The sequence below is a fragment of the Drosophila yakuba genome, chromosome 3L, assembly GCF_016746365.2.
Source record: "Drosophila yakuba strain Tai18E2 chromosome 3L, Prin_Dyak_Tai18E2_2.1, whole genome shotgun sequence".
Classification (NCBI taxonomy): domain Eukaryota; kingdom Metazoa; phylum Arthropoda; class Insecta; order Diptera; family Drosophilidae; genus Drosophila; species Drosophila yakuba.
The window spans coordinates 9,587,596-9,610,597 of record NC_052529.2 but is presented as its reverse complement, the minus strand read 5'-3'; the positions used below and the strand labels follow the sequence as shown (position 1 = coordinate 9,610,597).

The window sequence follows — 23,002 nt, the reverse complement described above, 5'->3', positions numbered from 1 at the left end:
GCATTTACTGGTAACTGGTAAATTGTATAATCAATTGACGGCTGTAGATGTGTGGCTTTCTGTGAAAGGTCTGCTCGTGCGACAGGTGACGACACTTCAGGTGTCAAGTGCGCAAAATTCGCTTGAGATCGGTTACCAAATACGGTTTAATTTGATTACATTAACGAGCGTTGCTCAATTTAAGAGTTTGTAATTGTTATGTTGAAAAACATTCGTATGAAGTTTAAATGGTCGTAAGCGACCATATTAATTTATAAAATTTTAGCGTGATGTATGCTTGTCTAAGCCCACTGTAATCTAAGTTCATATTATTAACTTTACAGACACCGAATAAAAGAATACATTTCAATGCTGAAAACACCGCTTTTCATCTACCAATTCTCGTTGGTTTTCGTGAAAATGCTATGTACAAAAGCTTTTAAGCCAAAGACTATCTAAGAACTTTTCAAACTCGACTCACCTTGACTTTCCATCAAGCGCTAATCTTGATCATTTTTAACTGCATTCCCCTTATCCACTTTGAGCTACCGGCCTTGTCAGAGAAGCAATGAATCTTCAATATTCTGTCTTCTGAACCTGCCTGCAACGGCAAAAAGCCAATCCCCAATCTACAATCCTCGAATAGCGTGCCTCATCGTTCTTTTCTCCGCATTATTATAAAATGCCGCATCACTCCCCGCCAATCTCGACTAACCCATCTCCAAAGAGGCCCGCATACCGAATACCCGTGCATATTACTCAATTTTCAATGCTCAGATTTCGGACAGACAGCGAAAAACAAAGGGCAAAACGAAGATGCCACACCAGACTATATAAACACAAACAATGCCCGGAGTTGACACTTTGACAAATGATATTGTGGCTGAGTCGATAAGAACTCGGAACAGAAAGCCCCATACATCACAAATGCGACATATTTTTTTTTTCAAGATTTTTTTTTTTATTGAAAGAGGCAATAAAATATTTCTAAAGTGAATGTGATGCTTAGGCTATCGCTAAAACCTTGGATTGCCGTTACACTGGGTCAACAACTTGGGCAAGACGAGACGATCTATATTGATATTGATATGGATTTGCTCCAGATTTACACATGAGCGAGCTGTTGATCCTCAAATGTCGTCTGTGGTTTTGGATTCAAATTGGGATGGGTCCGTTTCGGTGTGTAATACGACTCTTATTATAGGAGTCACTGGCCATTTGATCTTGGCCAGAATAAATCCCTGGCTTAGCGTTGTTGAATTCTGTTTGCTTTTTGGGCGAGGCTTTCATCCTCTTACGGATTCCTTTTTTTCTGGGGTGTGGACCATATAATTCCGCATTCCTTTGACATGAAATATGTATCAATTTAATTACCTCGACGTCCTGAACACGCAATTAAAGTTCAGGAACCCTTTCCGAACCATCCCTAAAATGCCTGTGTACCCTCGTACCCATCAAACATTTTTATGATGTTGCAAGAAACAAGAAGACGACACACCCACAACTACCTGAAACTAGAGAACAGGATTCTGTAATTCCTTGAAATGCCAGGCTAAAGAATAAAGAAAGAATAAATACTATACGGATTTGATTCCCTGAACCATTTCTACCTGTTTCTTTCTTCGCTGGCCTTTCTTCTCGATCTTGTGAGGATGATTTATCTTTGACAAACTCATTTCATGCCTTATCAATTGGGAAAAGAGGAAAACCTTTGGTTTTGAATATTTTATGAGGCTCAAGTTCATTGCCTCTGCGGCGTGGTTCTTGATGCAATCAAACCCATTTGTTGATGTGTTTTTTTTTTTGGAGGCGTAAGGGTTTTTACGGGTCTTGATAGCGTTTCATTTAAACAAACGTAGCGAATCAGGCGTATATATTTCCCACCTAGCATCGTATTAAAAGCGGAACTCACGCTCCAATGTAATTCGATAGACCCACGAGGAAAACTTGTTTTCATTTTTTTTCTCCATCGATAAACTTGGCATGACTGAGGCCACGAGTCAAGGCAAGCATTACTTTTATTGTTGTGCCTTTATCTATATTTAATTTAATCGATGCAAATGCTCGCCAGTCATGAACTGGTGGCTACCCAATGACCTTCAAAAGTCTGCAAAGAAATGCGTTAAAAAAGATTACCTTAAGTACCATAATTACGTTCGATCGAACCACTATATTCCCCATGCCAGTCCGATGTCTTTTTTGTGTATTATTAAGCGAAATTATTGGCTGCTCGTATAATTGCCGCACGTGTGCCAGCTGGAAAATAAAAAGAAATCACAAATTGTGAAAAACGTTTCATATGCTGATGGTGATGGTGATGGTGATGGGCATGTCCATGTACCCATGACACATGCCAGGTGGAGATGTAGATGGAGATTGGGGGGATGAGGGCAGTCCCCTGCGTCTGACATTGATGAAATGGGCTTTTTATGGTCATGTTTTTGGTGCCCGAGAGTTGTGTAATTGTTGTCTCACATTGAATGCCATGTCGAATGGAGTTTCGATTTGTTTTCCCTGTTAATCAGATAAAAGCGAATAAAAGGGAAAAGTTTTACTCTCTTGTCTATTGTAACTATGTATGTACAATTTGTACTATAGTGCTTAATGCTAAAAGTGTTAGCTTGTTCTTAGTTTGATTCCAAGTGCGCACGTCGACTGAGTAAATGAAATTTGTTACGTGATCGTCGCGACTGACGACTAAATCTTTGGCGTAAAGTGGAAAAATAGTCTCGTAAAAAGTAGACGGAAAATACAATGGAAAATTACTAGAAACACATCTGTGTGGTCTACTGAGTCAAAATAGAGATTGGTATCTTTAGATCCAGAAATTAAATTGAATTAAAACGTGGAACCGTAACGTTTTCGTTAGCTCTTTCCACTTTATGGCCCAATTGTTTCTGCAGTATTTTGAAACCACTTTACTGTGCAATTTGCTTGTATTGCACTTTCCTGTGGCTCACCACCAACTGTTTGTTATGATAAATAAAATTTCTTTTAAAATACGATTAAAATCAACTTTATCATATGCGTTGCTCCACGCAATTACATAAAGAAAACAATTTTCCAATTTTGATAGCTCTTTTGGGTTTCGGTTACTCTTTCTCACCCATTTCGGTTCAAGTAGTTACCAAATCCAATTAAGTTCAATAACAATTCAGTGGGAAGGAGAAGACAAAACAAACAAAATCAAATGGGCTGCTTTTTAATTACTCGGTTTAGCCCTTAGTTTATTGCTCTTTATCGCAGTCCCCTTTGGTCATTTGGTCATTTAATTGAAGCCCCTTAAGGGCAAGTTCGATGATATATCTTTAGTGCCGTCTTCTATTCGATGATGTCGGCGACTTTTTATTGTCAAACAAACACAAATCGATGACACTCTTTTGGAAGTGGTGGGGGCTTTAAATAGGTTTAAGCCTGGGCAAAAATCGATAGTGCGTAAGTGCTGAGTTTTGTGTTGACCGCTGCGGTCTTTCATAAAGAAGAATGTCAAGAGGCCACAATAATTGCAACTAATCCGCAATGAAGGCTCTCGAACCTTGGGCCACAAAATCTAGACCACCTGTCATGTACCCATGTATCCCATGTATCCCATGTACATATGCATGTTCACAGTTTGTTTGGCATGCATTGACTGTAAAGATTGAAAGTTAAACATATAATTTCTCGACTAAACCGAACCGTAATCACTGTCCGTTCAATTGCGGTCTTTGTTGCGGAGCGGAAATGTAAAATACTAGCTTCCGGCTATTTTTCCCGCTCAAAGGATGTTAGAAACAGCTTCGCGATATGTGAAATCAATTTAATGCCTTTGCTCTAGCATGCAAATTGTCGGCTTCCTTCTTGCTAGTCTCTTGTCTAGCCAAAGTCTAAAAAGATGCCAAACTTGGCCTTGCCCTCGGAACTCGTAAATAACGAGAACTAACTATTTGATGCGGCACACATATAAAAGATTCAGGTTGCTACATCTGATTCAAGAGTGATTCATTCGCGAACGATTCACATTTTTCATTCGCAAATCTCAGGTGTATACATACAAACGCGAAGATTTTGCCGGCATTAACTAAATATATTCTTATGTGGTCTTTGCGCATATATTTTATAATTTTTGCACATCTCTATTTTCTGCCAAAGAAATTTCCTCTAGCTTTTAACTCAACTGTCTGTCAGCAAAGTAAAGAAAATTGAAAAGGAAACACACACTGAAAATCCGAAAACAATTTTTGAAAATAAGCACTGAGTGAAAATGTAAAAGACGAAAAATCAAAAGTGATCAGTCATCGGTTTGTGTATAAAATGAAATACATTATTTACTCCTTACTCTAACGAGGAAGAACTCACTTGTTGCCATAGATCTAAGCCATTGTATACTTCATTAATTACACAACTTTAAATGTAAAATATTCATTACCGAAAACCTATTCCATCTTTATCTAACACACCTCCAAAATAAATACGAGAACGTAAAATTAAATACGCTTCAGCATCTCGTTTGGCTGCCGCTCAATTTTTGTTTGTACGCATTATAAACAAAATGATGATGTGAATTTTTTTTTTTTTGGGCCATGGCAAAATCCATTTCGAGTATTTTCAACCCAAAAATATTACGGAAATAGCTGTGTAGCGCAAGAAGATGCACGTTTCTCTCGTGTTAGCAATGTTGCGGTGTATATAATGTATATTTTTCGAACAAGTGCCTTTAGCAAATCATAATTAATTCCGGCATACGCCCCGTTCGACATTGAAGTTTGGTCTTACCCGTCGATTACCTCCTTTTTTTCAGATGGCTGGGTCAAGGTCTTGAGTCTGAAAGTACTTGAGACGTGTTAATGGCTTGTTAATTCCACAAAGCAGCACAAAAAACAAGTTCAACCGCTTAAAACGACTGCGAAGCGTGCAAAAAATGCATTTTCTGCCTCGTCTGACAGTAAAATGCTCCGCTTTGTGAACTGTAACAAAGATCGCTGTCTGTGTTTATTTTAAAATCTTTCCCAGCCTTTGATGCCGTTTTCCCTGCAAGCCCTGAATGATCATAAAAGTTATACGACTTCAGTCACTGCCCACGCAAAGCCAAACAAACTTTTAATATTTCCCTTCAAAGACTTTGTTCTGTCTTTACCTCGACGGATAAGAATTCTTTAAACAAACTCACAATTTTGTCAAGGCGTTAATTGCAGAACCGAATTGAGGCAGAAAAACAATTTGTTTTAAAATTTGAGGTGCTAATTAAACGAGCACTCTAACCAAGAACTCATACTTCCTCTTGATATAAATAACAAACATGATTGACTTCATTCAGAAACACAGATCTTGGATATAAGCTCGAATTGAGCCATCTCCAGTGAACCTGTTGCTCCGATTAAGATTTCATTCATCCAAAACGAAAGCCCAAATCCCACGACTCTGTATCGAATAACATAAGCTTACGCAAAAGGCCTTCAACAGTTTCGCGTAATTATGCAGATTTTGTGTTTCCCTATCGAATCGAACTTAACTAAACGCTACAAATTAGCCGGCTGTGCAACTCAATCTGTGATCCCCCCTCCCAGAAGGGGAATATATAATCGGAGAAATAATTTTCATAAATTTAAATGCATACTTACCACCTGCTTGTTAGGCTGCCAAGTTTCCCAACGCACATTTCGTAGCAATTAAAAATCGATTTACATGTGTGTGGATCAAATGCTGATTTCTTTGGCTCACACTCGAGTTTGGGTGAAAATTAATGACTTCCAGTGAAAGTCGGTTTTGTATAACAAACAGCAAGAAAGGTGAAGTGTAAACCAATAGGTACGATGAGGCGCCCAAAGGCCAACTGCCCAAGATCTCCATGTCAAACGCGGCTTTTCTGGGAAAAGTTCAACGCCCCGATATTTGAAAACGAAAGCGACAAGTTTCTTCTGTTTGTTGTCTTGTTATGTGTATTTTTTCGTTTAGATATGCAAAATATTTTCTCATGCGTTGGCCACGCAGAATTTTTATTTTCTTATGAAATTACAGCCGCCACAAAACACTTTTTATGCCTGCGGCTGCTTTCAAAAATTGTTTTTCGCTTTCATGGCCTGTTAAAGTTGGGCGCTGAGTAGCGAAAAATTTGAATTTATGGAATATAGAAACTTTTGAAAACATGTTTTGGACAAGTGGAAAATTGCTTCGGTATAAAAAGAAATTTGTAGACTAATTGTCGAAAGAAATGCAAAGTGGTTACCGAATAGAACAGACTTTAAGTAGAAGATTTTCTTTTATAATTAAAACAAATATAAATCTTAGAAGCTGATTCCATTTATTCCGCCATATATTAATCAAACTATGTGTGTATACATGCAGCCAGATTCTTGAGTAATTCCAACTTGAAAACAACCATATCAGCATAACAAATTCTCACATTTTTCGGCTCCGGCCGACGTGAAAAATGAACAAAATATGCATAATTAGAAATGGGAGGAAGGCTGAAAAGCGATGCTAGCTGAGCGTACTTCCTGGTTCACTCTGATACCCAAAAGATACTCCCTTCGACGATTCCCTCACGCAAGACACACTCGAAACAATGGGAATATGGCAACATCAGCGATATCACGCACTAGTCATTAGCTCGTCGGGATAAACAAACATACTGACTTGCAGCCAAGAAGTGCAACACGTGCTGTGCATAAATAATAATAATAAAATTCTGGAGTGAGGGAATGGGGAGTTTTAACCAAAGTTTTTCCAGCTGAGTTGGCCAGTTCTAAAGGGGTGTTATTGACCCCACGTTTCCGAGCATAGAAATTAGTATAGATTATGCATGCTCGAAAGCCGAAAGCCGCAGAAAGACAGAGACATTCGTTTGTTGTGGGCCATCCCGAATGAATTAGAAGTGGTGCCAAGTGGAGCCAAACCACTTGTTTCTGTCAGCCTCAAGACTTCAGCTCCGCGCAGAAATTTCTTAATTTCGGCTTGGCATTTGAGTTTGCGGCTTTTTTGCATAATATGTGTGATAAGCTTGGGGGATTTTCTGCTCTGACACAGATATTTCAACTTCTTTTGATGCCGCGCAGAGATGCCTTTGCAAGCGGATGTGGCAGATACTTAAAACGGTATTCAAACAACGCTGCCAAGTTTATAAATACACTTCACTTATCCCTTGATATGCACAGCACTTACCGCATATATCTTGCCAGCTTTGAAGTTCCCCACCAGCAGCGATATTATTAAATTGAAGTCATTAAACATGTAATTAAAATTCGTGTTTTAGTTCATTAACTTCTCGCCGCACAGCTGCAAAATAATTTCGATTTGAATACGTTTTTATTGAAGCAGTTAGGCGGGAATCCAAGGTTATCCGAGTTTGCCCAGGTAGTTCTCTACCCCAAGTTCTCGAGAAGTGTGACCCATATTGGCGCGTTCCTCAGGCGTCTGATCTTTCCCCAGTGTATATATAGCAAATGTCCGACTATAATTAGATGGAACTCACTTCACCCACTTTCGAGTGCACTTTAGTTTCGCCACCGTCTAGATCTTCCGCATAGCTAGAGGCCAGTTTTTCGATTTTCCCAGCGGTCTAAACGGTTTTCCTACCTTTGGACTACAGATAATTGCATTAGCCATCGTTTATATACGGCAGGAGTGAATCATTTGGACATGTTTATGTGACACAAGTGGAACATCTTCGATCAGTATTATAGAGATGCTATTTTCGGGGAACATTCATAACCAGAAGTTGGTCGCATATTCCCTTCGTTTCTCCCGAAATTAATGATCTTGTTAATCGCGTGACAGAACCAAAAACAAAAGGTGACATACACTCATACAAATAATTGGGTGAAATACATTCTTAAAGTTCTCATTTACGATTGCATTTATAATTTTATAAGAATTAATGCTGAAAAATCTATTAACTAGACAATTTTTAAAGGGGAAACTTTATAAAAGCGACAAAGCCAATTTCCCACTTTGGGATAAATTATTTCTGAGTGCGTGCTTGTATTTTTCCGCTGGAGGATGAATGTATGAACCGCCTTCACCTGAAGAGTTTTCCCTGCCCACTTAATTGAATTGTGTATTTTCGGCCTTAATTAAAAAGCCCAGAGGCGGAGTAAAAGTTCATTGACTGCCTGCAAACGTAATCCACTTTTAATGATCCCGATTTGGGCAAGAGCTAGAAAAATCAATTTAGTTTCCATTTGCCTGTTTACTTAATTGAAATTTAGCCTACGGCCTAGGGACTAACTAAAGGGATTTCCGATAGAGCAGCGCCATGTAAAACACACTCTTGGGAATTCTTCACCCCATTCGGCGGTTCTCTTAAGTTCTATAGGTGCTCTTCTGCCCATTTGGGGAGCTTCTTTTGGGAGCTTTTTAGTCGCCTTCGAATCGATCTTTACGGAAAGTTTTTCCTTAGCCGTAATCAGTCTAGAAAGCGCGAGTGCTCGTGACGGATCGTATCGGATTGGATCGGAACCGAACGGATACGGATTGTACTTCTATATACCTCGATCTATATCGCGCGAATTTATTTCCACCCAGTTTGTACTTTTGATGCCTGTTTTATTTATAAGTTTTCTCAAATATTTCTCGTTTTGCCCGTCTTTTTTTTTGGGGATTTGCCATTTGAGTTTCGGGAATCTCGTTCGTTTTCGCATCTGGAGTTGCGTGTGCCTATTAATAGTTTCACCAGAGATACAATCGCACGTTTGATATGTGTTCCTATTGTTGTTTGGTCGGCTTGCGCCATTGCGTATGAGTGATTTGTGTTGGCCATCTTAGCCAGCCGCATATGATTTTTACTGGCACATTGCCCGACATTACGCAGCTGTTTAGGAGACCGTAAATTCCCTAGTAAAAATTCTCATGTAATTTACATAAATATAGTCTAGATCAGATTTTATAATGAGTCTCTAAAACCGCTTGTGAATCACGCTGAGGAACAAAGATTTTTGGAGGAGTCTTGCATATATTTCCATCTGTAAATCAAAGTTGACAAGTGAGGGAATGTTGACCGCACGATGAGACATGTGTTCGTGGAAGTTTTTAAAATTCAATCGAAAAAGTTCTTAAAATTTTTACGAGACTTTGAATTGTTATGAAAGGCAAATGTTAAGGGTTTGGAAATTTTTATGTCATTCTAAAAGACTAGATATCCAACTCAATACGAGCATATGTATAAAGAGGCTTTTAGTTGTGTTACTCAATGAATAATGCTGAAAAACGATCTTTTAATATCGAAAAGCATTTGGATTAATACTGCTAATAAGCCGTTGTTTTCCATGATAACTTAAAGTGATCCTCGAGTTCGTGTTCGTTTACAGATGCCAACCAAATCGAATGTCATTCGACACGAGCATAATCTCATTATGCTTATGTTTCCCATTATATGTTTACCACTTGGAAGGGAAACAAGTGTAACCCTTTGCGATATTCTTCTGCCCCGAGATCATTTGCCGTCATCCTTAGCTATTTCGAATGGCGTCAGCAACGGAAATGATGCGTCCAGATCCCAAACACCGCCTGGTGCCCCAAAAGCAGCCCAATTGCAAAGCTTTCTGTATAAACAAATATTATATATGCCCCTCCCCATCGAATTTCACACGCAATTTGGTTTATTTTCGTTTAATATCCTCAAAAAAGAAAAAAAAAATATACGAATTGAAAACCGGAATGAAAACTGTATGGAGAGGGCTGTAAAATAAATTAAATGAATTAGTTTCGGCATTTGTTTGCGGGGCCTTTCAATTGGCAAATGGGATTGTCAGATAAGATTAAATAGTTCCTCGGGGCTTAAAAGCTCTGATGGATCATGAGCGAATTGGCTGAAATAATTCCAGGAACCAAACAATACAATATGCATTATGTATACACAAAGTGATAAGAGGTTTATCTAGATAGCTTGCTTTCAAGTCGCTTTGCAAAGTACTCTGCTAAGCATTTAATTTGCCATGATAATAAGCTGTTTCCGCTCTGAATTCACTAAAAAAGTGTGTACATGTACTGTGTGGGAGCCGTATGCTAATGATTTCGCTTAGGAAGAAAAAAAACCGCATTTGACACGTGGAAAAAGATTGAAGTTAGATATTTTTTACACGGTGAAAAATGAAAAGCTGTAAATATATTTCTAAAGCCAGGGTCCAACGACCCTGGATCAGATGTAGTTATATTTCTGGTTGTCATGTAAATGCAAGCGACGTGAGGTCGTAAAAAAGCTTAAACCTTTGAGATGGCCGCAAAGATCGTTAAAGACTCACTGAGTTTGCTTATCTCGAGGTCTTTGGGCCAAGTTAACATAACTTGGCACCACGAAATCTTATCAGACTCACAGTTCCGCGAGTTGCGGGCAAATAATACACACACGTACTATCTTGATTGCGTTTGAGTAAAATCAACTAAACACTCTCTATTTCTCTCGCTTTATTTACAGACTGTTCAGACCACTTGGCGGCCACAATTGCCGCTGCCCAGGGAGCTTCAGCTGACCAATGACCGGAACAGCGCCGACGACCACGATTCGAAGGTGATCACGACCACCACAACCACAGCGGACATCCATCACCATCACCAACAGGAGGAGGACGAGGAAGAGGATATGGATCGGCTAAGGGGCAACCACAGCATTGGAGGATCCTCGCAGCAGCTTTCCGGCAAACAGAAATGGTCCTTCGGCAGGCTTTTTCGTAAAAAAAAGGAGACTGAAAGTGCCTCCTCTAGCGAAGAAGATCGCAAGGCGGGATTCGTGCCTGCCCAGCGTCAGTCAGCCAGCAAGCCAAAGGGAAAGCATGGCAAGGGATCGCGAGGTAGCAGCAAATTCGATCACATTGTGGTGAGTCCGCGGCAAGAGCAGGCACCACCACATCCTCCCCAGCCGCATATTGACAATGAGTTCTTCTTGCCTCTGGAGTCTATACAACCGGAACTCTACTATCAAAATCAGCCGGGCTATTATCAGCGATCAAGTAACTCCCTGGACAGGAGATTACTGATGCAGCCTGGAGTACAGGGAAATGGTTACCAGCAGCCCAAATCACGATCGGCACAGCGAGGTCCCAAGCCACCAGGAGCTCACTCCAGCGAAGAGGAACTGATCTCGCTGAACTCCTCCACGTTCTCCAAATACCGCAGCGATGAGAGTATTCATCTGGGTTCGGCTGCTGGACAAAGTCGGCGTAGTCGAGCGGCCCGCAATGAGCGTTACTACAAGAGATTGTCCCGGGATGGCGAGCCAAGTCATGGCGGAGCACCCGTTGTTGCCCAGCAGCGATACAAAACCCAGCCACTGCCTTTATCCATCTACCAGCCAACGAATGCCTCCACTGGCTATGTCCAGTGGCAACCGCAGCCCCAGAAGAACCTGCAGAATGCGATGCAAAACGATGGAAAGCGAAGCATCAGCTACGACAGTCACATACACCTGCAGAACATGAACGGAAGGATGCAGAGCAAGCCATTGCCACCACCACCGCCGCCAAGGGATCCTCTGAGGAGAGTGCATGTTGGAGGTTCCGGGCAAATTGGTTCCAGCTCTGGAGACCTGCGTCCCGTGTCCTACGCCTTCGATCACAATAGTCGCTGTGCGTCGGATGATCGCATTTGGCAGCCACCCCACTACCAGTCGGTGCATTCGCTCAACTCCCAGCCCAGTTCGTCAATAGTCAGTGCGCCAGTGAGTCAACAGCAACCGCATCACAGGAGATTCATCACGCGATCCGAGAGGAACGCAAATCCTGGCAAGCAATCCCTGCCGAATGGTATTGATTTCCACTATGTGGCAGATGCAACACCACGCTCCAGGAAGCCCATACACATGATGGATGCAGGCAGGATGGACAATACAGGGGTGCCAGCATCCAGTGGAATATTGCGAACCTCTAAGAGTGGGCTACCCACACCAAGTCCCGCTCCCCAGCAGCCCTTGGCCAAACCGCGTTCATTCTCCAGCTCGCGACTGAGCGAACTAAGAACCTATCCCATGCCCATGTACTCCGAGGTGCAGAAGCCTAAGAGGACTGCGCCACCAGTCAATCCGTCGCCGAGTCAGGATAACATAGTGTGTGGGAGTCTGCACATAAAACCCACTCAAGAGCATGGAAACCAAAACTATGTGGAGATTCGTCATCGGGATGTGCATAAGACCAACTCAATGCCGCATCATTATCAGAACCGGCGATCTGGCGAGGATTTACCCAACAAGTACGAGGAGTACGTGGCGGAGAAGCGGGAGCAACATCAACAGGCACCTCCCCCAGTTTATCCGGAGCGCAAAATGAGCTTAACACCAGCAGTGGCAGTGGCACCACCACCTCCTGTTTACTTCCCCCGCAAGAAGCCGGCCAATTTGGAGGAGGCCATCAACGAACTGGAGGCCATTTACAAGTCACTAGGACTCACTGAACCTGCCGAGCCCAAACAGGAGCCAAGGCTGGATATTTCCTCCAAGATGCGGGTGCCAACTCCCAGTGATTTTGAAAAGTTCGCTTTGGCGCATGCTGATGACTACGAGGATGAAGATTCGCCAACCGGAGAACCTGACCCAATCAGAGATGATGTGGCCTTCAGGAACCTACAGTTGGCCAATCTGCAGCATCGGCCCTCGGAGAAGCAACCTCCATTTGGCATCCCAGTGGGACCCATTGTACCTGCTCCACAGTCGGATTATCTTCATGTGGAGCCAGTGAGGGTTAAGAAGAAGAGTGGCTCTCCTGACATCATTAAAGATGATCTGGCTGTGCGTTCATTGAGAAAAGATCCTCCTGGTCCCAAATCCAGTTTTGTTTATCCAATGCAAAAGAAGCAACGGGCTGTTCGCACCCAATCGGCCAACATATACAATCTGATCCAAAGAGACGCCGCGAAACCGTCTGGTGGAGATCTCAATAGCTACATGGAGCTGACTCGCAACCTTGAAAGAGCTGGCAGCATGTCCAATCTGCAGGGTGAGGATGGCAGTGATACCAAAGATGTACCCGCCACACTGGATCTTCTCCGAAAGTTAAAAGCTCAGGATGAGGAACTGGACTTGGCTAGAAAACACCATCCCATACCGTTTAGGCATCCCAGTCAAGGAGGCGCTATTGCCCAACTGCCAGAGCGATTGTCCAAAGAGGAAACTCCAAAGGCAGCGCCTGTGCCAGCTCCCCGTAAGAGTCTGACTCCTGAGCCCATGTTGGATGATGCTCTCAACAAGATTGCCCAGGATGCGCAGGCCAGCAGCATTAAACTAAGTCAGGAACTCCATGAACTACGCAAGGAGGCTTTGATCACAGCTGCGAGACCAAAGTTGAATGCAGAGCAACAGAGATTAGAGGATGAACTGCAGCAGATTGAAGCTGTCTCCGAGGCGGCCAAGCGTTGTGGCCAGATGCTGCTAGAAACCCTGCCAGATGCGGGACAGGAGGATCAGGAACCTCAGGATAAGCCTTTAAGGAAGCTTCATAAAGAAGGCAAACTCATCCGAGCCATCGATGAGGTCTCCGAAGCTGCTAACGCGGTCTGTGAGAAGATCCTCAAGGACATAGTAACCACAGAACCACCTGTGGTAGTTCAGGAAGCTTTCCAAGTGAAACAGACCACAAAGACTGGACCAGAAGGTGAACAGCTGGTGATGCCGCATCTAATCAAGAAACTAGATCCCATACAATCCGACAAAATCGAGCACATTGCCAGACGATGCATGCGGCAGTTGAGCGAGCTGGCCAACAACCCGGACTACGACAACCTGGCCACCTGTAATATGAGCAACAGCAACACCAACGCAACGGGCGGAGCAGCCGCTGATGCCACTCTCGTTTGTCCCGTTCCAGAGACCCAAGCCAAGAGCCAGACGCTCGAGGAGATTGACAAGATCATGCAGGAGTGCGAGCGTCAGGCGAAGAGCAGCAGCTCAACCACTACCACCGATGATCAGCGCACCACCGCCCCCAGTCTGACGAGTGGGAGTGGCAGCGGGAGCTTCCCACCCAATGTGAGCACCACCGCCAGTTCGTTCAGCTCAAGCAGCGACTGTTTGGCGAAGTCGTCGAGTCCCTCGCGCGCCAGCCGTCCGCTCTCCTCGAGCATCACCTCCTTCAATCCATATTCCTCCAGCGACTACATCAAGTCGCAGAGCAGTGATTGCCATGCACCAAGCACCGATCCGATCAAGACATTTAGCACCACCTCGTACGAGGTGCAGTCCACACCGCAGAGCACCACCATTAGCACCAATACGATGAGCACGAGTCAGAGCAATACGATCAGTAGCACTACTAATCCGAGTGTGGAGTCCAAGCCATCCGCCCCATCGGTATCGCCACCGCCCCTGCAGTTGACGCCAGTGGGTGATCGAAGGGGCAGGAACCGGGAGCGAGGAGCTTCCTGCTCCTCCACATCCTCACCGTCACAGTACAACTCAAGCGAGGAGCTGGCCGCCATTTTTGGCATCGAGGAGCAACCGAAACAGCAGCGTCGCAGCCGGCTGACGCATAATGCCACAGGTAACGGAGATGATCCCGCCACCACTGAGGCCCCGAGTTCGCCTGATTCCGATTCCGCCAACGCCAATGACACTGCCAATGCCAATGCCAATACTACTAATCCCGCCCAGCTCGAACCAGCTAATAGCGCTACTAATCCCGTTTTGAATGTTCAAATTGATGTTACTACTAGCACCTCCACCTCAGCCTCAACCACCCATCCAACCTCTAACGATAATGCTAGCACTTGTAGTAGCCATAGTTATAAGCTAGAGACGATTCCGGAGCATGATCACGAGGAGGTGGAGTCCACGCTAAAGTTGTCGCCCAACTTCAATAGGATCTATGCCAGCAAGATTCGCATAGTAATGGATCGTGATGAAGGGGCAAGTCCACTGCCGGAAGGAGGGCCGAATGCTGTTTTAACTCAATTCGATTCTTTGAGTTCTCTGGAAGAGACCTCCTCCAATCCGGACTCTGGGAATGTAAGTCTCACGGACTATCCCCTGGCTAACCATGCGAATGCCTCGCTGGAACTGCAGACCGCTTACAATAGTCGGTTTCAAGTGCGGGAGCATTACGTGTCCGAGGTTTCCATCAGTGCTTCGGAGTCAACGGATGAGGAGCAGACGGACACGGAGTGTTTAGGAGATGCTAAGCGTTCGGAAACAGATGGATTCCCACCTTTACCCACGGAAGAAGAGTTAGAAGAGAGTCTACGGGAGGAAATAGAACTGAACGAAAGTCTCAATATTTCTAAAGAGAGTAGCGCAGAAACCGAACCAACAATGGGGGAAGACAGCTTAGTGCAAGAAGAATTGGTATCTGTAGTAGAAGAATTGAATCTTAACGAAACTGTGAGTTTGAGCCAGGAGGTTTACAATGTAGCTACTGAGACCCTGCAAAGAATAACGCCAGATGAAGTAGATGGCCTCAGTTTCGCCATAATTGAGGTTAACGAAAGCTTACTTAACGAATCTGCATATGATGAGATGCACTTTAAACTAGACGAAACGGAACTGGACGAATCGGAAATCATAGACAGAATGCTTGAGGCTTCGTTTGACGAGTTAGACGAACTAGAAAACTTTGAGGACACAGAACTTGACGAAAGCAGACCTGACGAAGAACAAATTAGCGAATGCCAACTTAACGAAACGTATAATGAGCTAGACAGCATAGATCTTGACGCCACAGAACTCAACGCCACTGGACTGAACGAAATTTCGTATGACCAACTGGAGGAACTGGAACTGGACGAAAGCGACTCCGTAATGCCGTTCACACGGCGCAAGAGCATCGTTTACGAGACACCGCAACTGAACCTGAGCATTTCCGAGCTGAAAGTGAATTACGAAACCCAAGTGGAGCCAGAAATTAAATCAGAGCCACTCAACGAAGCCATTAAATCGATTCACAATGACGGCGACAGCACCGAGAAAAGGCAGGCAGGCAGTGAAGGAAAGGCAAATGAAGAGGAGGACAGTGTAACTGAGACCCAGACACATCGTCGCAAAGGACTTCCGGCGAGTTCCGCTAATGATGATAGCCGCCCGTCCACCAGCTGCAAGGCTCTTTCCGTTTTCGGCGAGGTGCGAACTGTGGCACTACAGGCGGCGGCAGATGCAGCTGGAGCGGTTGGTGGTGCCACGCGGGGCGGTTGGACTACACTCGAGCACGTATTTGTCGCCTGCACCGTGGGCCTGATTACGCCGAACGATTTGCTCACTTTGTGCCTGATCGTAATTGGTGTGATTATCATTATTGCAATTGCGCTCACCTGAGTGCGCCGTTTATGGCCCGACTGTTGTTGCTGTTATATTGTTTGTTGTAATTATGGTGAAACTGGAAAGAGAGAAAATTATGATTTTTTTTTTATGAATTAGCCACCAAGTGCACTTAAATTTTCCACGTACAGTAATTAGTCTAGGATGAATATACATATGTTTGTACATTTATGTTTAAATTAGCTTTTATTTCCAAGAACCAAAAGTATTCTCAACTTCTATGCTAAGTGCAATTTATGTTATACGAATCGAAAATTATGTTTATTATATAATTTGATATCCACTGTGCAATTGCAAAACGAAAATTATACCATTCATCAATGCTCTCTAACCGTGGTAAAAACAAATTAGTTCTTTAACACAGTTTCCTCGTTTTCCTTCTTAATTAATTGTTAATTTGACTGCAACTTGTGCCAATGATTTTTATACGTTTACTTAATTATGCTCTATTAATTAATCAATTAAATACTTAATCCACGATATGTACTCCCCCAAATAATGTTAAGCACATAAACGAGAACTTCGAAAATGATTTACCAACGAACTAAGACAAACTACATTTACCATCTACTAATGATACAATATTTTCTAAAATCTCTTTGTATATTTTCAGCTCAAAATTTAATAGTTTAAGTTTGACAGCGAACCATTTTTACGTAGCATTCATTATTTCGCTATAATTTAAATGTTTATATAATTTACCAGACAAATGGAAGCAGGAGCCATGAAGCAAATAAAACATATATTATTAATAAAATGTTATTTAAAAAACAATCTATGATTCTGACAAGTTTTTGTTTTAGTTTCCTTTTCTGCGTTGCTAATGCTTTTTATTTATTTATTTTTGTGTGTAGTTTGAGTTTCATATCCCTGTCCCATTAAATTTTTATCGATTGACTAACACATTTGGTAATAAAAAATCAAAATTTAAAAATCGTAGAGAGTATGTTATTTAAATGTTGTTGTTGTTGCCGCCGCAAATATGGATTATTGCTAATATAATTGGAAATATTTTTATCGAATTTACAGATTTAACTTAAAGTTGAAACCTTTGACTTTCAAGCTGTTCACTTTGGTTTGCGCCTCGGCTAGTTGGCTTTGAAGCAAAAGCTTTTTCAGAGATAGATGGCGCTTCACGACATGTAGAGTTCTGTGTAAAATGTAGAGTATGTCGAATAATCGTGAAATGAAAATAATTTCAAAATTAATAAATAAATTTAGCCAGGGTTTTATGTGGAGTATTTAACTACAAAATTAAAGCATAATATATTACATGGGCAATATACAAAAAAAAATCATAGTTGCAATAAAAATATAACAACTATTTTTTAACATAGCTTAACTTTTTTTTTTGAATACTTCGACAAACGTCGCAAACCGAAATGCCTAATACCAAATAGAAATGCAGACCAGACAGAGTTGAATAGAAAACTTTTTAGTGGTAAAAGTAGAAACCAAAAACTTGCCTTGCTCAAACTTAGTTGAAAGTGTAAAAACAAATAAAAAAGTTAGGCATGCTAGGAATAAAATTTGGCCGTATAGAATTTTGTTTACAATTTGTCTGTCTCGTGGGGTCAGAGACTGACGAGCCTAAGCCCCGCAGTACTGCAACCCCTGAAAGGTATTTATTTTCCTTTCAAAATAGAAAAAGTTAGAGCTTAAAGCTGAAAGTCTTCTTTCAACAAAAAGGGAAAGTCGTGGTCGCATAATGAAACCAATTCAAGGAGCTGCTCAAACTTTTCTTGTGGCCCTCCATTGGTTCGTGATGTTGTGGCGTAAAAAGGACATTCAACTGCATGACCTGAGTTTGCTTTGGCATCTTATTGTGTTTTCTAGGGCTTTTGTATTTGCGTCCTTTTTTCATAATTATGTTTGGCCCTTTTTGCCTAATGAGGTGTATGATTTCGTCGGGTAATTTAAGCTAGGTCGGGAGTCTGCGGGAGTAGAGGCCAATGGGATATACGTATTTCTTTTTAAATCTCTGCCATCGATCCGTTTGTCCTTTGGGAGTCGGGCCATGATTTATGTCGTCAAGCCATGTGGATTCTTGGGTAATTGAAAATTGGCCAACGGAAGTGTTTTTGCCTCGACTTTAAGAAGCCAAACAATATGGTTTTGAAGCTAAGAAAAATTCTCCACAAAGAGTTCATTTACCTCAGGAGCCGAGCATTGCTCTCGTTACACAAAACACACACAAAATCACTGGCACACCAGGCTAAATAGCAATAAAAATGTCACCCGGCTCTAATTTGTTTTTTGTCTACGCCGGCACTCGGTAGGCAGCTCCGCTCCAAGGACCTCAAAATGTGGTTAAGTAAAGGAGGGCTGTGCCATAAATAAACCAACCACATGGGCGTGCTAGTGTGTGTGTGTCCTGGAGTTCCTTTTCTGCATGTTTGCCTCCTTCTATCGCTGAAATAATCATAACTCACTTAACCCCATTAAATGTGCCTGGGAAGCCCAGCGGGCGTATGAGCGATATTCGCTTGAATGAAACCCCCCTGGCGGCGTGTCCAAGTGGGCGGCAAACGCCTCATTGACAACCTCTGTGCCCGATAATTACTATCACACAAGACAGGCGTTCCCCTTTTCAGCGTTACTCATACGCCGCGTGGTACACCGCGAAATTCGTAATCATGTGTGTAAAAGTACAGTTAAAGAATTGGAACCAAAGTAAAACCTTTAACGCAACTCCAAACATGAAAAGGCAATACTATTTGTCATTTCTTGGTTATGCCATTCGTTAATCTTATACAATTAAACAATTATAGGTATTGCTTTAAATTCCTTAAATGTGTTTTGCTGTTATCTGCTTGTGGATAAATGCCACTTGAATAACCAACTTCGATGACACATTTTCCCGCAGTGCTTGAACATTTTGTGGTCTCGATTGCCAGTCGACTCGAGGCATGCGGTCAAGTGTGGGTTGCGTTTGTTTTGTCGCTTCTGTTGCGCAGATTGTTGTGGTTGCATTTCGAGGCTCCCCTCTTACCCTTTTACCCTCTTCCCCAATCGCCCACCCACTTTTCCACGTTCGAAGTGATCAAATGGGGCACGCCACAAAATTTTACAGTCGGGAACTTCGACAAACATAATTTTAGACTAAGGGGCTAGCTGCGAGGGCAACTCTTTTTCGGGGTAGGCAACTTGTTCAATTTTGTGTAGCCTGTTGTAGTAGTTGCTTTATTGGGCGTAACGGAGAGTGGGAGTTCACAGGGGTTGGGGACTACGAGGTCCTTGCCACTGCGCAGGTACAAACAAAATGCGCTGAGTGAGAGAGGTTTGGCCAAGGCGAATTGCAAGGCCTACCAAACAAGAGTCCTTACAGAGAATTGGAAATATCATTGCCAGCTTAAAAAAAAAGGTTTTTGTTACAAAGTATTTTAAATACAAAAATTCTATGAGTTTTCCATCTTTTCATACTTTTTCGCACATTTAGAAATGCATAGGAATTCGACGTAATTTGTTATATATTAAACGATATATATTCTTAAAGAGCAAAAACGTTTTCCTTTACACTCAATTTCAACCCGTTTTTAAATGTGTATTTGCTTAGAGAACTTTTTTCAATACTGCTAAAGAGTGAGCTTGTGGTCAACTCTCTTTCTGACCTCCCAATTCGCCGTTTATAAAAACCGGCTGAAAAAGTCAGCTGTTCGGCCGCTCAGGACTTGCGACGATGTGGTCGTTGCTATTGCAGTTACTGCCGCTCCTGCTGTTGCCTCTTTATTACTGCCAAATGGTGGCGAAAATCGCATGGGAAACCAGTCTCTTACAGCCTTGTGGCCAAGCCATCATCTCATCGGATCTCAGTTCGCGCTGAGTTCTCCAACGATTCGCAAGTGGCGGCGCATGCAAGTGATTCGTATCCTTCGAGTCGGGTACTTTACGTAAATCTAGAGCGAAACCTGTATGAAAAATCACCGTAAAAGTAAAAAGTGTTTAGCGAAATTCATTAGACGCAACACAAGGAAAACCTAGAAAAAGAAGCCCAAGGAAACCTAAAACAAAAGCCAAACAAGGTGCGTTCTGTCAAAGTTTTCACATTGTCGGTGGTGCTAAATGTTCGAGTGTGTGGGAAATGCACGTGTAGGCGAGGTGGGAAACCCCAAACTCTCTGGAAAATCCGTTCTGGCCAGCAACAGTTAAGCAGAATTTTCCGGAATGTACAGCACAGTGACTGTTTGAAGTTGTGGAGTTACTTTATTTCCGCTTTGATTGGTCGCTTTGCAGCGTATAATTTTTTGCAATTCATTTCACTTAGTGCGTAATTCATGTCTCCTACATGGTCATGACCACGCCCCCGTGTACGCCCCCCTCCGCCCCTGGAAAACGCCTTTGTCCTGTTTTGGATCCGTCTGACATTTGTTGGCCAATTTCCATTGTTGCCGTTGCCGCCTTTGTTGGTGCGTTGAACTCGCTTGGCTTTTCCCCTTTTTCACCATCACCATTTCCATTACTATTACCATCTGCCCCCGCGATATTCAACGCATTTTGGTGGCTCAAGTTCACTTTTGTTACTGCCTTACACTGCTATTTATTTTGTTTTCTTTCCTTTTGCTTAGAGTGCAGAAGTTTCCTTTCGACTCATCAGCTTCTTGTTGCACAGCCTTTTGGCTTATTTGCATTTTCATTTCAATGAGCGGACGTTGGGATTTCCCTTCCATTTCAGCGTTTCCCGCGACTCATTGTGTGGCTAAGGACTTTTATAAACCTATTTTTAAAGTTTGGTCTGGCTGCTCGGTTGGCTATAGCCATAATATGGGTTTAATGTTGCTCAACAGCAAGAAATTTAAGGCCTCCATCAGCATATTGTTAGGTTCTTGGGTTCTATATATTTATTGTATTACCATACTTGAATATTAAGTAATTAAGATATTAAAAAATGGCCTTAAATAAACGTCAACATTTACTGCCATGTTATCTTTTCTGTGCATAAGGTAAAATTCAAGAGAAATGTTCTTCTTCAAGGATATGAAGCAAATTGATTGACAATTGCAGAGAAAACTTTAAGCTGATTGGTTCGTCTTAGGGATTTGGGGCTATAATTGTTGCTGTTTCCGTTCACTTTCATTTGGGAGCTTCTCTCTTTCGACTGAAAATGGGCTTCGTCTGTCATTTGCCACCTACAGATACATTTTACCGTTTCGCTGCTCTTTGTATCCTTCAGATACGTGAGTGATTCAACATAATTATGTTTCATCATCGGCTGGCAGATGGGGCTATAAAGCCGCATTATAACGGTTTTTTGTGCACGTATGCACGAAGTAACAGTTAAAGCCAAAAAGTATTTCAACATTCATTTGGCTCTGCCAGTAAATTGCCAACTGATTGTTTCGCCGGTTTCAGCATTCGCGCAGCACCATTAGGTTCAGCTAAAGTGGGTGAGATAGAAAAATACACATATTTTCACTCGTATAGAATTCGACCTAAAATGGGGCCTAAAATTAATGGAATTTGTATAATAGTACAGTACTAAATTATAAAAATACGCATTTTAATGAGCTTATAAACATAGCTAATATGTCTATTCCAACTTTTTTGATTTTCGAAAAAAAAAATTTGACAAAATTTCGTATTTTCATCAAAATTTGCGAAAATTGGCATTAAAATTACATACTGATTTTTTTAACACATGTGGATAGGAAATTTTGTTACGAATTCAACGAGGTATGGCATTCCATATTTGGACAACTATTTTTACTGCTATCGAAAAAAAAGGATTATTTTTTATCAAAAAATCTAAAAAAAAAATTTTTTAAATAATCGATATTTTCAATCGTTGTTTTCGCCATAACTTGGCCAAACTTGGCCGCACAGCTGAAATAGCTGTGCTGCTAATAAACATAGCTAACTACGTCTATCCCAACTTTTTTGATATTCGGGAAAAAAAAATTTTATAAATTTTTGCATTTTTGATAAGGGGTACCATCATCAAAATTTGCGAAAAAAGGCCAAAAATTAGCATTTCAATGTATGTACATGTATCGATAGGAAATTTTGTTACGAATTTAACGAGGTATGGCATTCCACTTTTGGACAACTATTTTTACTGCTATCGAAAAAAAACGCACTTTTTTTTTATCGAAAAATGGAAAATAAAAAAGTATTGTAAAAAATCGGATTTAATAAAGAATTTTCGAAACTAAAGTTTGATCAGCATAGCTTTGCTGCGACTGCTATTGTTTTAAAGACATTTAAGAAAAACCAAAAACTATGATTTTATGAATATAACAAGATTTTGTTTTCCGTTCGACGTTGTTTGTTCGATTCGAATTCAATACACCTGACACGCCCCACGCACTCAATTTTGACCAGTCTCACTTCTACACGCACATTGACGCAGGAATTTTGAATGTTGGTAATATTGAACGCGTGGCCAATTAGTGGGCATTAAAGGTCGAAAGGGAGGAGAGCCAAATTCCTGGCTTGTGCAGGTAAGCTCACAAAAAGTGTCCTTCATTTGAAGTGGGTCCTGTGTGCGTATGATTGCGATTTTAGACCCCGAAAAGGGTATAAAATCTGCATAATTCAACATTTTTGGGCAGGCCATTTAGAAAGTTTTCCCCTTGCCAAACAAACTACACTACCAAGTCGGGCCGTTTGCGTTTCTAATTTGCATTTTTTGTCAAGAGTTATTAACTTAGGAAGGATGGATGTGTTCATATATAGCTGGGGTAGTACTTCTCGAGATTTCAGTGGAGGGTAATTAATTTTAAATGAAGATCTAACTTTCGGGCACTGTGTTTGAGTTCGGATGGGTTTGAAGCGATAACGAATTACCTTTTTGAGAATTTACTCTCAGTAAATAAGTAATTA

At 41.9% G+C, this 23,002-nt stretch overlaps 1 protein-coding gene across 12 annotated transcripts in view; it reads left to right on the top strand.

Moving 5' to 3' along the window:
• The window catches only part of LOC6533506 (supervillin), a 115,204-nt gene that overhangs the window by 13,754 nt on the left and 78,448 nt on the right, over positions 1–23,002 (top strand). For 10 of the 12 annotated variants that reach the window (XM_039374397.2, XM_039374400.2, XM_039374396.2 and 7 more), the window contains exon 2: positions 10,370–14,417. In XM_039374397.2, the coding sequence (XP_039230331.1) occupies positions 10,535–14,417 (3,883 nt within the window). In that variant the 5' untranslated portion in view covers positions 10,370–10,534. Of the gene's footprint in view, positions 1–8,388; positions 8,481–10,369; positions 14,418–23,002 lie in introns of those variants that run through there. The other 2 variants (XM_039374398.2, XM_039374402.2) reach the window with 2 other exon arrangements.